A 12,215-nucleotide genomic window follows, 5' to 3' on the forward strand; every position below is an offset into this window, starting at 1 on the left:
GAATCAAATCCGCCCGGCAGCTGGATGCGCGTGCGCGACACAGAGTAAAATAAGACCTTGAAATCGAAAGAAATAAAGACAAAAATGTTGCGGTTCGTGGCATCAAGGGTTGTTGCAGTGGCAAAGACAACATCAAAAACACAGTTGTTGAAAAGTTTACCAGGTACACGCGGTCTTTACTTGCTTCTATTATTCAAAGTCATCTAGATTCTATTTACAATGTAGTGGGTGGGGTACATGGGACTGACTGAGCAAGTCGTCACGTATCATGTGTACGAAATGGTAAGTGCGGGGACAAGCTAACATTAACATTTACAGACAATAAATATTTTGTGCTTGAATATTTTCAGTGGTTGGTGTACAGAGAAACTGCCATACGCTAGATCTACCAGTCCGGTTACCAGAAGAGGTGAAGGAGGGAACAAATGCTGAAGAAAGTTTTCTGAATCTTTTGAAATCGGACCAACTCACTGGTTATGATATCCGTTCAGTAATGAATCAGATCCAGGTAAATCAACATTTATGATCAGGCCATTTTGCTAGGGCTGTTTTTTTATGTCAGCTAACTAGGTGGAAAAACTTTTGTATGTGGTTTTACGGAAATATTATAGTTTGCCACGAACACTTGTTGCGATCATGCCGCGAAGATCAGGCAAACATGCCGCGAACATTTGATACAATTGATATAATGTTAGCGGGATGTTCGTTTGATTTTCACTTTTCACATGCAAATTAATTTTGCCACAAACTTCCCGCGACAGTTGCTGTGGTCATCCCGTGAACGTAGTTGCTGCAAACATCCCGCGAGGTAGTTGCTGCGAACATGCCGCGAACTGGCTGAAAACCATGACTACTAAGCAGAACCAGGCCAGATATTGTGCACAGAAAAATGCAAAAACAAAGAAATTAATAGGAATCAGGGGTATAAATTTATTGAATAAACTTGAGTACTCAGGCTGTAAAAAATTCAAATTGTCAGTGTCTGAGCTTTTTCATATCCTTTTTGGTGCATTTTGAACTTTAATGAAATACACTTGAATTTTAACTGTTAATTGTATTTATTCAGTAACAACTGGTGTCTCAGTGCATGTATTTATTTCATTCCAATGTTTTTTCTTCACACTGCTTACAAGTTATATGTATGACTACAAATCTGTCATAGTTTTACATGTTATTGTTAATTATAAAACTAATGAAGCTTAGAAATTGTCATAATTAGTTCTATATTTATTTTTAGATAATCTGTTTCAGCTCTGCAAAAGTTTAAGCATTTATTTCATTTTCAAAATTCCTCATGTTTATCCAGATATATGAGTATAGATATTAAACATAAATACTCTGACTTACAAATAAAAATATATTCCTATCATCCTTTAAGATTCACCATTCACTTATTTATAAATGATAAAGGTCTGTAATGCATACAGATTCCCTCAAAACCTGTCCAAAATATCTGGTTGTAATTTAGTTATCAGACTCATACTGTGGCCTTACAGATAATGTTACAAATTAATTGATCTACAGTTACCTGCTCTTATCAAAGCCCTTCATAACAGTTTACCAAAAGGTTATAATCTTCTAAGTTCTTCTTGCGAACATGCCGCGATCATTGGTCTTCCTGCGAGTATCCCGCGAACTAGTATCAAATCAGTCGCGGCATGACCGAGGGTAGCAGCGAATGTCTTGCGAATACTTCCTGAGAATAGGTATGTTCGTGGCATGTTCGCAGCTTTTTGACCATTTCGTAAGGGTAGATGGAAAAGCTTTTGTATGTAAGCTGGTATTAGTTGGAAAAGGCTTTTGTATGTAAGCTGGTATTAGTTTGAAAGGGTTTTTATATGCTGTACCAGTTTTGAGACCAGCATACCCCATAGATGTTGTCATGGGACGACTGTTTGTAATTAAGTACTCTTTATCTGTTACCAACACAACTACCAAATGTATTTTGAGAACTTGCAGTAATAAGGTCATAAATAAAGTCTGCAAGAAGAGGGGCTTAAAAAGGACCTACCCTTTACAACAGAGCCCAAAATCATCCTACAGGTATGTAAGCTGGTATTTGTTGGAAAAGGGTTTTGTATGTAAGTTAGTATTAGTTGGAAAAGACTTTTGTATGTAAGCTGGTATTAGTTGGAAAAGGCTTAAATTGTAAGTTGGTATTAGTTGGAAAAGGCTTTTGTACAAGTATGTAAATTGGTATTAGGTGGAAAGCTTCAAGTAGTTGAGCGCACTCATGAAACAGCTGTTATAAAGTAATCTTAAGATTCTTATACAAGGCAACTTACCTCATAAAAGGTGCAAATTATATATGTATTAGGGAAACATTACAAGCTTGAGATCGGTATTTTATTTTTGTGTTATTAATTTTTTTCATGAACATTTTCTTTTAAACTATCTTAACATTTTCTTTTTCGTTAACAGGGTTATGACGAAATTCCATCTCCAGATGTTTTAGATGCATTGATGCATGCATGTCGAAGAGTAAATGACTATGCTCTTGCTGTCCGCATCTTGGAAGCTGTCAGTGTGAGTGAAAAAAAATTCTGTTCTATTAGCTACTTAATGACTTGTTTTCTCCTCCTAAACCACTATGTCAGTTTCAGACAAACTTCACAGGATATTCCTTGGGTAGTCTTCATTTAGATTCCCTCAAATCTAGAAGAATTCTGGTTTGCTGTGGCAACCAAATGGAAAGAACTGTCCCAGATTTAAAATACTTTCACAGAAATATTCCTTGGATGATTGTTTAGCAAATTCCCTCAAACTCTGTTTTGTTGAAAAACATTGCCGCCAGGGTGAGGGACTAGTTTTCCCTGTATAACTTTATGGAAAAGTTTGAATGTCCTGATCTGAAAGTGCTGTCCCGATTTAAAATAATTTTACAGCAATGTTGCTAGGATGACACTGGTCCAGATTCATTCAGATTATTCTGATTTATTAAAAAGCAGCTGCCGGGGATGGGGGACTGGCCTTTCATATATGGCTGTATGAAAAAATTAAAAAATATTTGTCGCTGAAACTCTTGGCCCAATTTTAAAATAATTATAATGGAAAGTGACTACCAAATTCCCTCAAATAATTATTTTTTGTTGTAAAACCAGATCTCTAGTGGGCAAGATAGTTTGCTTTTAAAAGGTAACTGTATGGAAAACTTTAAACATCTTCTGTGAAAGCAGTGTTCTTTGGTAACCACTACATTCATTCATATAGAAAAACTAAAAAAAATTGCAGAATTATTTGACTGCATTGTTCTTTAAATGGGACAGTTTACTTATTATGAGTCACCCTCTGTCAGATTCATTTTGGCCATGTTCATTTGTCAGAAAGTCTAAAATAAACATGTAGTATTATTGTCTATAATATAGTAAAATAAAAGTTGAAGCTTTATGTACTTACTTTTAGCTATTCTACTCACCCTGGTGTCGGCATCATACCTTGGTAAAAGTTTTGCATGCAAGTACGTATCGCTATCATTTAAAGGCTTATAGCTTTGAAACTTACTTTTTCTAAGCTAAGAACCAACCTCACTGGGTCAAGTCCCATAACTCTGACATGTATTTTGGCCAAATTATGCCCCCTTTTGGACTACAAAAATCCTGGTTAAAGTTTTGCATTCAAGTTACTGTCTCCAAATCTAATGCAGATAATGATTTGATACTTACAGTTGTCTTTCGGGTTATAAAACTAGGTGATAGCACAAATTCCCATAACTCTGACATGCATTTTGGCCAAATTATGCCCCCTTTTGGACTTCCTGGAAAATTCTGGTGAAAGTTTTGCATGCAAGTACATATAGGTATTACTAAACAGCATGTAGCTTTGAAACTTATTTTTATGCCCCCAAAGGGAGGCATATAGTTTTTGAACCGTCTGTCTGTCTGTCGGTCTGTTCGCAATTTTCGTGTCCGGTCCATATCTTTGTCATCGATGGATGGATTTTCAAATAACTTGGCTTGAATGTGTACCACAGTAAGACGACGTGCAGTGCACAAGACCCAGGTCCGTAGCTCAAAGGTCAAGGTCACACTTAGACGTTAAAGGATAGTGCATTGATGGGCGTGTCCGGTCCATATCTTTGTCATCGATGGATGGTTTTTCAAATAACTTGGCATGAATGTGTACCACAGTAAGATGACATGCAGTGCGCAAGACCCAGGTCCGTAGCTCAAAGGTCAAGGTCACACTTAGACGTTAAAGGATAGTGCATTGATGGGCGTGTCCGGTCCATATCTTTGTCATCGATGGATGGATTTTCAAATAGCTTGGCATGAATGTGTACCACAGTAAGACGACGTGCAGTGCGCAAGACCCTGGTCTGTAGCTCAAAGGTCAAGGTCACACTTAGACATTAAAGGATAGTGCATTGATGGGCGTGTCCGGTCCATATCTTTGTCATCGATGGATGGATTTTCAAATAACTTGGCATTAATGTGTACCACAGTAAGACGACGTGTCCTGCGCAAGACCCAGGTTCGTAGCTCAAAGGTCAAGGTCACACTTAGATGTTAAAGGATAGTGCATTGATGGGCGTGTCCGGTCCATATCTTTGTCATCGATGGATGGATTTTCAAATAACTTGGCATGAATGTGTACCACAATAAGACGACGTGTCACACGCAAAACCCAGGTCTGTAGCTCAAAGGTCAAGGTCACACTTAGACGTTAAAGATCATTTTTCATGATAGTGCATTGATGGGTATGTCCGGTCCATATCTTTGTCATTCATGCATGGATTTTAAAATAACTATGCATGAATGTTTGACACAGAAAGACGATGTGTCGTGCGCAAGACCCAGCTCCGTAGGTCAAAGGTCCTATACTCTAACATCGGCCATAACTATTCATTCAAAGTGCCATCGGGGGCATGTGTCATCCTACGGAGACAGCTCTTGTTTTCTTTTTATCAGCCAATAACAAACCTCACAGGATCAAGTCCCATAACTGATTTGTATATTGGGCAAATTGTACCCCGCTTTAGAAAATCCTGGTTAAAAGTTTGCGTGCAAGTTACTAGCTCCACAACTAATGCAGATATTTATTTGAAACATCACATGTCTTAAGGGTTATAAAACTAGGTGACAGCATCAAGTCCTATAACTCTGACATGCATTTTGACCAAATTATGTCCCCTTTTGAACATAAAGTTTTGCATGCAAGTTACTATCGCCAAAACTAATGCAGGAGCGTTGGTCTAGTGGATAAGGTGCCGGCCGCTCAATCCAGAGGTCATGGGTTCGAGCCCCACTGGGGTCACGACAATGACTTCTCATATGACACCAGTACTGGTTTTTCCAGGAAGCGGACTCGAGAGTGGTTACAATAAGCATGAAGCTTTCATCACAATCGAGCGAAAACAAATTAGTATGAACTAAAACTAATGCAGATACTGCACGGACTTGCAGGCTGATCATGAACTACACTGGTCGCAAAGGCAGAATCAAACATATGTAGCATGATAAGGATAATAAATAAAACTAAATTCCATCAGATAAGATTTTCCATTTCTTACACATTTTGTACTGAAAAATAATGAATATTTGTGTGTGGATGGGGGTAGATTTCATAGTTGTGTTAGTACACAGAATTGAATTCAAACAAACAGAGGTTTCAGCCAGAATCAGAAATTGTTATGCTAATGAAATGAAATCAACAAACTGAAATTTACAGGTATTCATGTTTGTATAAGTTGATTTTTTTGGTTAAAGTAAAGTTTTATGCACATGAAATTAAGGAATTACACAGTATCCTGTTTAACCTGGTTGCTGTCATTTCTCTTTCTTTTTGTGTCTGTTTTAGAAATACATGTACTATTGTTTGGATGATATTGTTTTCAGTTTAAATGTGGCAAATCAGATGACACCTTTTCACAACTGATGCAAGCCATACGACCAACACTGGATAAACTAGGAATTCTTACTCCAGAGCAAATGGGATATGATAAACCAGAGCTTTATTTGAAGAGTGTATTTGATATACATAAATAGTTCAGGTGAGGAACTACTTTACATTTACCTGCCAAAATGAACAGTATTTCCCTTCCCAGTAAAAGCTCATGGATGATATGCAACCATGTATAACCTTTACCCTAATGAACTTGTCCATCTTCCAATTTTGACAGTACAATTATTATTTATTGACTGTTAAAAGGGGAGTACAATTAACTGTTAAAAGGGGTGCTTACCAAAAAGATACTGACTGAATGGCGAATAGTGCAGTGTAGAAAACATTTTAACAGTTGATCATGAACCACTTGATGTATCTTTGTCAAACTTGGCACATGAGCCCCAGAGACTGCTAGCACTAAAAATAGAAATGCATTTAAACAATTTCTTTTTGCGAACCACTTGAAAGATCCTCAGCAATCATAGTAAGACTGTCTCCCAATATTGTTTAAGAAGAGGAACTTGGCTCCCTAAGGAGCTGTTAACTCTAAACAAGTACGTCTAAACAACTTGTTCTCAAATAGCTTGATAGATCTTCATCAAACTTAGTCTGTAGCATCATTATCAGCTCCTCTAATGCTTGAACTTTGCCTCTTCTTAGAGCCAATAGGGCTAAAATTAGCAATAATATTTTTTGTCTTGTTTGATGGATCTTCAAAACTTGGTCTATAGCATTGTCATAAATGTCTCTGTTAAATTTCTTCAAAAATGAGCACTTTGCCCTTTAAGTGGACACTGGAGCTAAAAATAGAAATACATCTGTTTACTTTTTCTTCTGCATTTCTTCAGGGATCTTCATTAACTTGGTCTCTAGCATCCTTGTAAGGTCCTTTCTCAATTTTAATCAAATGGGAATAGTTGACTTGCTTTATTTTTTTTTAAAAACAAAAAAGTTGTTACCATTCATGATTCAATGTCACACATATATTCAAGGTCAAATATTCCAGATCAGGTGGTGCTGCCCGCTTGGCTCAAAAGGGAGAGTGCAGATCTACAGAAAGAAGGGTCGCGAGTTCGAGGCGGCCCGTACCCTTTGACAAAAGACACTGTGTCTGAAATCATTTGTCCTCCAACTCGGATTTATGGTTACGAAAAACAGGTTCCTACTGGTACAGAATCCAGGAACACTTGGTTAGGTTAACTGCCCGGCATTACATAAGTGAAATACTGTTGAGAAATGGCATTAACCCCCCACCCCACCACACACACTGTACTGAAGTCAGTAGGTCAAAGTCACAGTGACCCGGAATAGTTAAACGGTTTCCGGATGATAACTCGAGAATGCTTGGGCCTAGGATCATGAAAGTTGATAGACAGGTTGATCATGACCAGCAAATGACCCCTATTGATTTTGGGATCAGTAGCTCAAAGGTAACTGTGACCCATAACAGTTAAACAGTTTCTGGATGATAACTCAAGAATGCTTGGGCCTAGGATCATGAAAGTTGATAGACAGGTTGATCATGACCAGCAGATGACCCCTATTGATTTTCAGGTCAGTAGGTCAAAGGTCAAGGTCACATTGACCTGGAACAGTTAAATCGTTTCTGGACGATAACTTGAGACTTCTTGGGCCTAGAAAGGGAGATTGATCATGACCAGCAGATGACACCTAACGATTTTGAGATCAGTATGTCAAAGGTCAAGGTCACAGTGACCCAGAACAGTTAAACTGTTTCCAGATGATAACTTGAGAACGCTTGTGCCTAGGATAGCGAAACTTGATAGGGAGGTGGATTATGATCAGATGACCCCTATTGATTGGTGTACAGTGACAAAATAATTTCTGTTTCTTTTGCAATTACTGAATGCATCAAGGGGGCATTTCGTGTTCTACGAGCTCTTGTTATTTTCTGATTCTTTGAGTCCATCCAGTGTGATTGTAAGGAGTTCAGCATACATGTAAGCTGGTACTAGGGGGCATGGAGTGCAATATACATATTTCATTACCTTTCGTGATTCATGAATAGAATTTAATCAAGCAGAGTTTATTATTTTGTGTGGTTGCATTCTATTGTGTGAATTGCCATATTAAACAAATGTTTTTTGTTATTTTCAGATTGTTTCAGACTCATGAAGACAGTTTTTAACACACTACAGACATTAGGAGAAGATGATTTCAGGACTTTATCAAAAGAACTTAAAATTCAATTAATTATTGTGTCGTCTTACCGAGTGCTAAAGAAATGTGTTTGTAATTGATCAGGTTTCTTTACATATAAATTATATTGAAGATGTTGGTGTAAGTTAACTTGTTATTGCTTCCTATTTCCAGTTTGAGTTATCTGCAGCAGGCTTTTACAGCTACTTGCCCAGTTTTGGTTAAATTTTTCAACATGTTCATTTCCACCCAAGTTTGGCATAAAATGTATATATGACACTGAAAAGTAATAATGTGGGTGAATATAAAAGTAATATTGGTAATAATGTAAGAAGAATGTACATTTTGAAAGCGTTGCAACAGTTTACTACTCCTCTTCGTCCCTATTTGGTTGTTTTGTATGTAAGCTGGCATCTCCGGAACCACTTGTGGGATTGGATAAAAACTTCAAAAACATCTTCACGGTGATAAACTGACTTTCATTGCATATGTTTCATACCTCTATTTTGCTTATGTCCCTTTTTGGCGCAACTATTCGGAGAATATGGGTGCTATTCTACTCACGTTGGCGTCGACGTGAGCTTTCTTGGTTAAACCTTTGTTTTTCTGTCATATCTTTGTTACTATTGCTTTTATCTTGCTGTAAGTTCACATAAACATTGTCCAGCATACAAACAAAGTACGAGCCCATTATACCCAAGGTCAAGATCTCCAAGGTGTTATTTTTAAGGTAAAGTTTTTCGGCAACCTTTGTTTTTCTGTCATATCTTTGTTACTATAGCTTATATCTTACTTTAACTTCATATAAACATTGTCCAGCATACAAACAAAATATGTGCAGGGGCTGGGCCCATTATATCCAAGGTCAAGATCACAAAATTTACTTGGAATTATTTTCATATTAAATTTTTTCGAAACCTTCGTTTATAGACATATCTTTGGTACTTTTAAAAGATTATGACTTGAAATTTAAAATATTTCTTTATAAGCATCATCTGCATGTGTGGTTACAATCCCCATAACTCTTAATTGTATTTTTGACAGAATTATTCCCCTTTCATACTTAATTCTTTTGGCAATCTTTGCTTTCTGGATATAACTTTAGTACAATATAAGATAAAGATGTAAGATAAAGACTTGAAACTTAAAATCTTTCTTTATCATCATCATCTGCATGTGTGGTAACAATCCCCATAACTTTGATTTATATTTCTGACGAAATTATTCCCATTTCATACTTTAATTTTATGACAAACTTCGTTTTCTGGACATAACTTTGGTACTATACAAGATAATGACTTGAAACTCAAAATATATCTTTACCATCATCCAAATAACTCTTAATTTGTGTTCTTGACAGAATTATGCCCCTTGGTGCATCTTCCTTTTAAAGAAGAGGTCTCTTATTGAGACATATATTCATTTTACTGTCAGATCGCCGAATAGTGGAGCGCGCTATCTTATGGACAGCTCTTGTTAACTTTTTAGCTCACCTGACCGCTTGATGTCCGTCGTGCGTCAACAGTTTCTAAAAAAACCTTGAAAACCACTGGGCAGAATTACACCAAACTTCACAGGAATGATCCTTGGGTGGCCCCCTTTCAAAATTATTCAAAGAATTGAATTCCATGCAGACCTCTGGCCATGGCAACCGAAAGGAAAAACTTTAAAAATCTTCTTGTCCAAAACCATAGGGCCTAGGGCTTTGATACCTGGTGTGTAGCATCATCTAGTGGTCCTCTACCAAAATTGTTCATATCCCCCTAGGGTCAAATATGGCCCGCCCCGTGGGTTACATGGTTTATATAGACTTGTATAGGGAAAACTTTGAAAATATTCTTGTACAAAACCACATGGCCTAGGGCTTTGATATTTGGTATGTAGCATATCTAGTGGTCCTCGTACCAAGATTGTTCAAATTAATCCCCTGGATCAAATATGGCCCGCCACGGGGGTCCAAGTTTTATAGACATATATAGGAAAGAAAAGTTTAAAATCTTTTGTCTGAAACCACACTTTAAGACCTTTGATATTTAGTTTGCAGCATCGTTCTTATGGTCCTCAACCAAAATTGTTCAAATTGTACACCCTTGGGTGAAAAGGCCTGCCTGGGGTCCCAAGTGTTATATAGACTTACATAGGAAAAGCTTTAAAAATCTTTGTCTGAAACATACGACCTAGCTTTTTATTTGGTATGATACATTGTCTAGTAGTCCTACAAAATTGTTCACATTATGCCCTTGGTAAAGAGGCCCCACACTCTGTGGTCATATTATTTTGTGAACTGTATATAGGACAAAATACTTAAAAAAGATGTTCCATAGGATACACATGCCCCCCAGGGCCACGCTGTCGTTCCCCAACTCGAAGCCATTTGGCGAATCTGCGATAAAGTGGACGAAGAAAAATCGCGAGTGGCGAAAATGAAAAAAATGTTCGTAATTGGACGCCATTTGTTTCAGAGTTCAAATGTAACCTCGAGAAATTATGTTAAAAACAGTTGACACTGGTTCCGATAACTTTACCTTATAAAATTAACTTGATTTCGGAAAATAGTACACCCAGTCTGCTTTACTTTAACATATACAATGTGTAATAACATCTTGACACGGAGAAGATGCAATTGCAATCAGTAGCAACGATTATCGGGTAATAATCTTTTTGTTTCGTTGTCATACGGCAGATTAATGATTGATGCCTTTAATTTCCATGATGAATATATTAATAATAATATCGGCAAAATTATGAATGTTTGTTTGAATTTTTTAACGATGTCGCCACGTCAGACAGTATCTTAGTCACAGCACGGGTCCAGTTATTTTTTGTTTAATAAAAATCCTTTTTTCAACAAAAATATTTATTATATGTTGTCCAATGAAAAAAAAAATTGATGACAAAAATTCTGTCAAAACATAACGACACTGTGACGGATTTTGTATACTTTTTGTTTTTTCTATTTGACTACAAGAATGCATATTGTGGAAAAAAGGTTGTTTTTTTTATATTAATAAAAAATAAATACACGTGGAACTGTCTGATATCTTAGTAATAATTAGTAAGGTGTTGCCAACTTTTATGTGTCATTAAAGTTAGAAGATTTTGAAATGTAATCCCGTCAGGGTAGATTCGAAGACAGAGCACCAGAACCACAGCCCGGGCCATGATTTACATAGTAGGCCACAAACAAAAAGAAGCTTTATGGAAAAAATTATTTGACAGTTGTTCAAACATCCCACAACATTTTAAATTACCAAAACCTGCTTTAGAGGTATACCCACTTTCATTCATAGAAAGCCCCTATAAGCTAGAAACTACCCATTTGCTATTTGGGAATGTAACAAAAATTTTCAAACGCCCGCTGAGGTAAACCTCTCCACACCTCTCCTACGTTCGAGAAAAAAGGTCTCCAACTTTTTCACCCAGTGTGGGCACTGGCCCCCGATGGCACTTTGAATGAATAGTTATGGCCGATGTCAGAGTTTAGGACCTTTGACCTACGGAGCTGGGTCTTGGCGCGACACGTCGTCTTACTGTGCCACACATTCATGCGTAGTTATTTTAAAATCCATGCATGAATGACAAAGATATGGACCGGACACGCCCATCAATGCACTATCATGAAAAATGACCTTTAACGTCTAAGTGTGACCTTGACCTCTGAGCTACGGACCTGGGTCTTGCGCGCGACACGTCGTCTTACTGTGGTACACATTCATGCCAAGTTATTTGAAAATCCATCCATGGATGACAAAGATATGGACCGGACACTCCCATCAATGCACTATCCTTTAACGTCTAAGTGTGACCTTGACCTTTGAGCTACGGACCTGGGTCTTGCGCGCGACACGTCGTCTTACTGTTGTACACATTCATGCCAAGTTATTTGAGAATCCATCCATGGATGACAAAGATATGGACCGGACATGCCCATCAATGCACTATCCTTTAACGTCTAAGTGTGACCTTGACCTTTGAGCTACGGACCTGGGTCTTGCTCGCGACACGTCGTCTTACTGTGGTACACATTCATGCCAAGTTATTTGAAAATCCATCCATGGATGACAAAGATATGGACCGGACACGCCCATCAATGCACTATCCTTTAACGTCTAAGTGTGACCTTGACCTTCGACCTACGGACCTGGGTCTTGCGCGCGACACGTCGTCTTACT

The 12,215-nt window shown here is 37.7% G+C and overlaps 1 protein-coding gene across 1 annotated transcript; it reads left to right on the plus strand.

Annotated features, from left to right (window-relative positions):
- Window positions 1-8,181, plus strand: LOC123523199 (cytochrome c oxidase subunit 5A, mitochondrial-like). Its single transcript, XM_045300896.1, has 5 exons — window positions 1-163; window positions 351-508; window positions 2,422-2,526; window positions 5,835-5,989; window positions 8,002-8,181. Exons 1-4 carry the CDS (start codon window positions 85-87, stop codon window positions 5,982-5,984), a joined length of 492 nt encoding a protein of 163 aa, XP_045156831.1. The 5' UTR covers window positions 1-84; the 3' UTR covers window positions 5,985-5,989; window positions 8,002-8,181.
- Window positions 8,182-12,215: the final 4,034 nt, after the last annotated feature.

The sequence above is a fragment of the Mercenaria mercenaria genome, chromosome 8, assembly GCF_021730395.1.
Source record: "Mercenaria mercenaria strain notata chromosome 8, MADL_Memer_1, whole genome shotgun sequence".
Taxonomy (NCBI): domain Eukaryota; kingdom Metazoa; phylum Mollusca; class Bivalvia; order Venerida; family Veneridae; genus Mercenaria; species Mercenaria mercenaria.

Coding starts and splice junctions, on each gene's coding strand:
- LOC123523199 (XM_045300896.1), top strand. CDS start 85: ATGTTGCGGTTCGTGGCATCAAGGGTTGTTGCAGTGGCAAAGACAACA. Junction 509..2,421: donor CAGTAATGAATCAGATCCAG/GTAAATCAACAT, acceptor TTTCGTTAACAG/GGTTATGACGAAATTCCATC. Junction 2,527..5,834: donor GCATCTTGGAAGCTGTCAGT/GTGAGTGAAAAA, acceptor TATTGTTTTCAG/TTTAAATGTGGCAAATCAGA.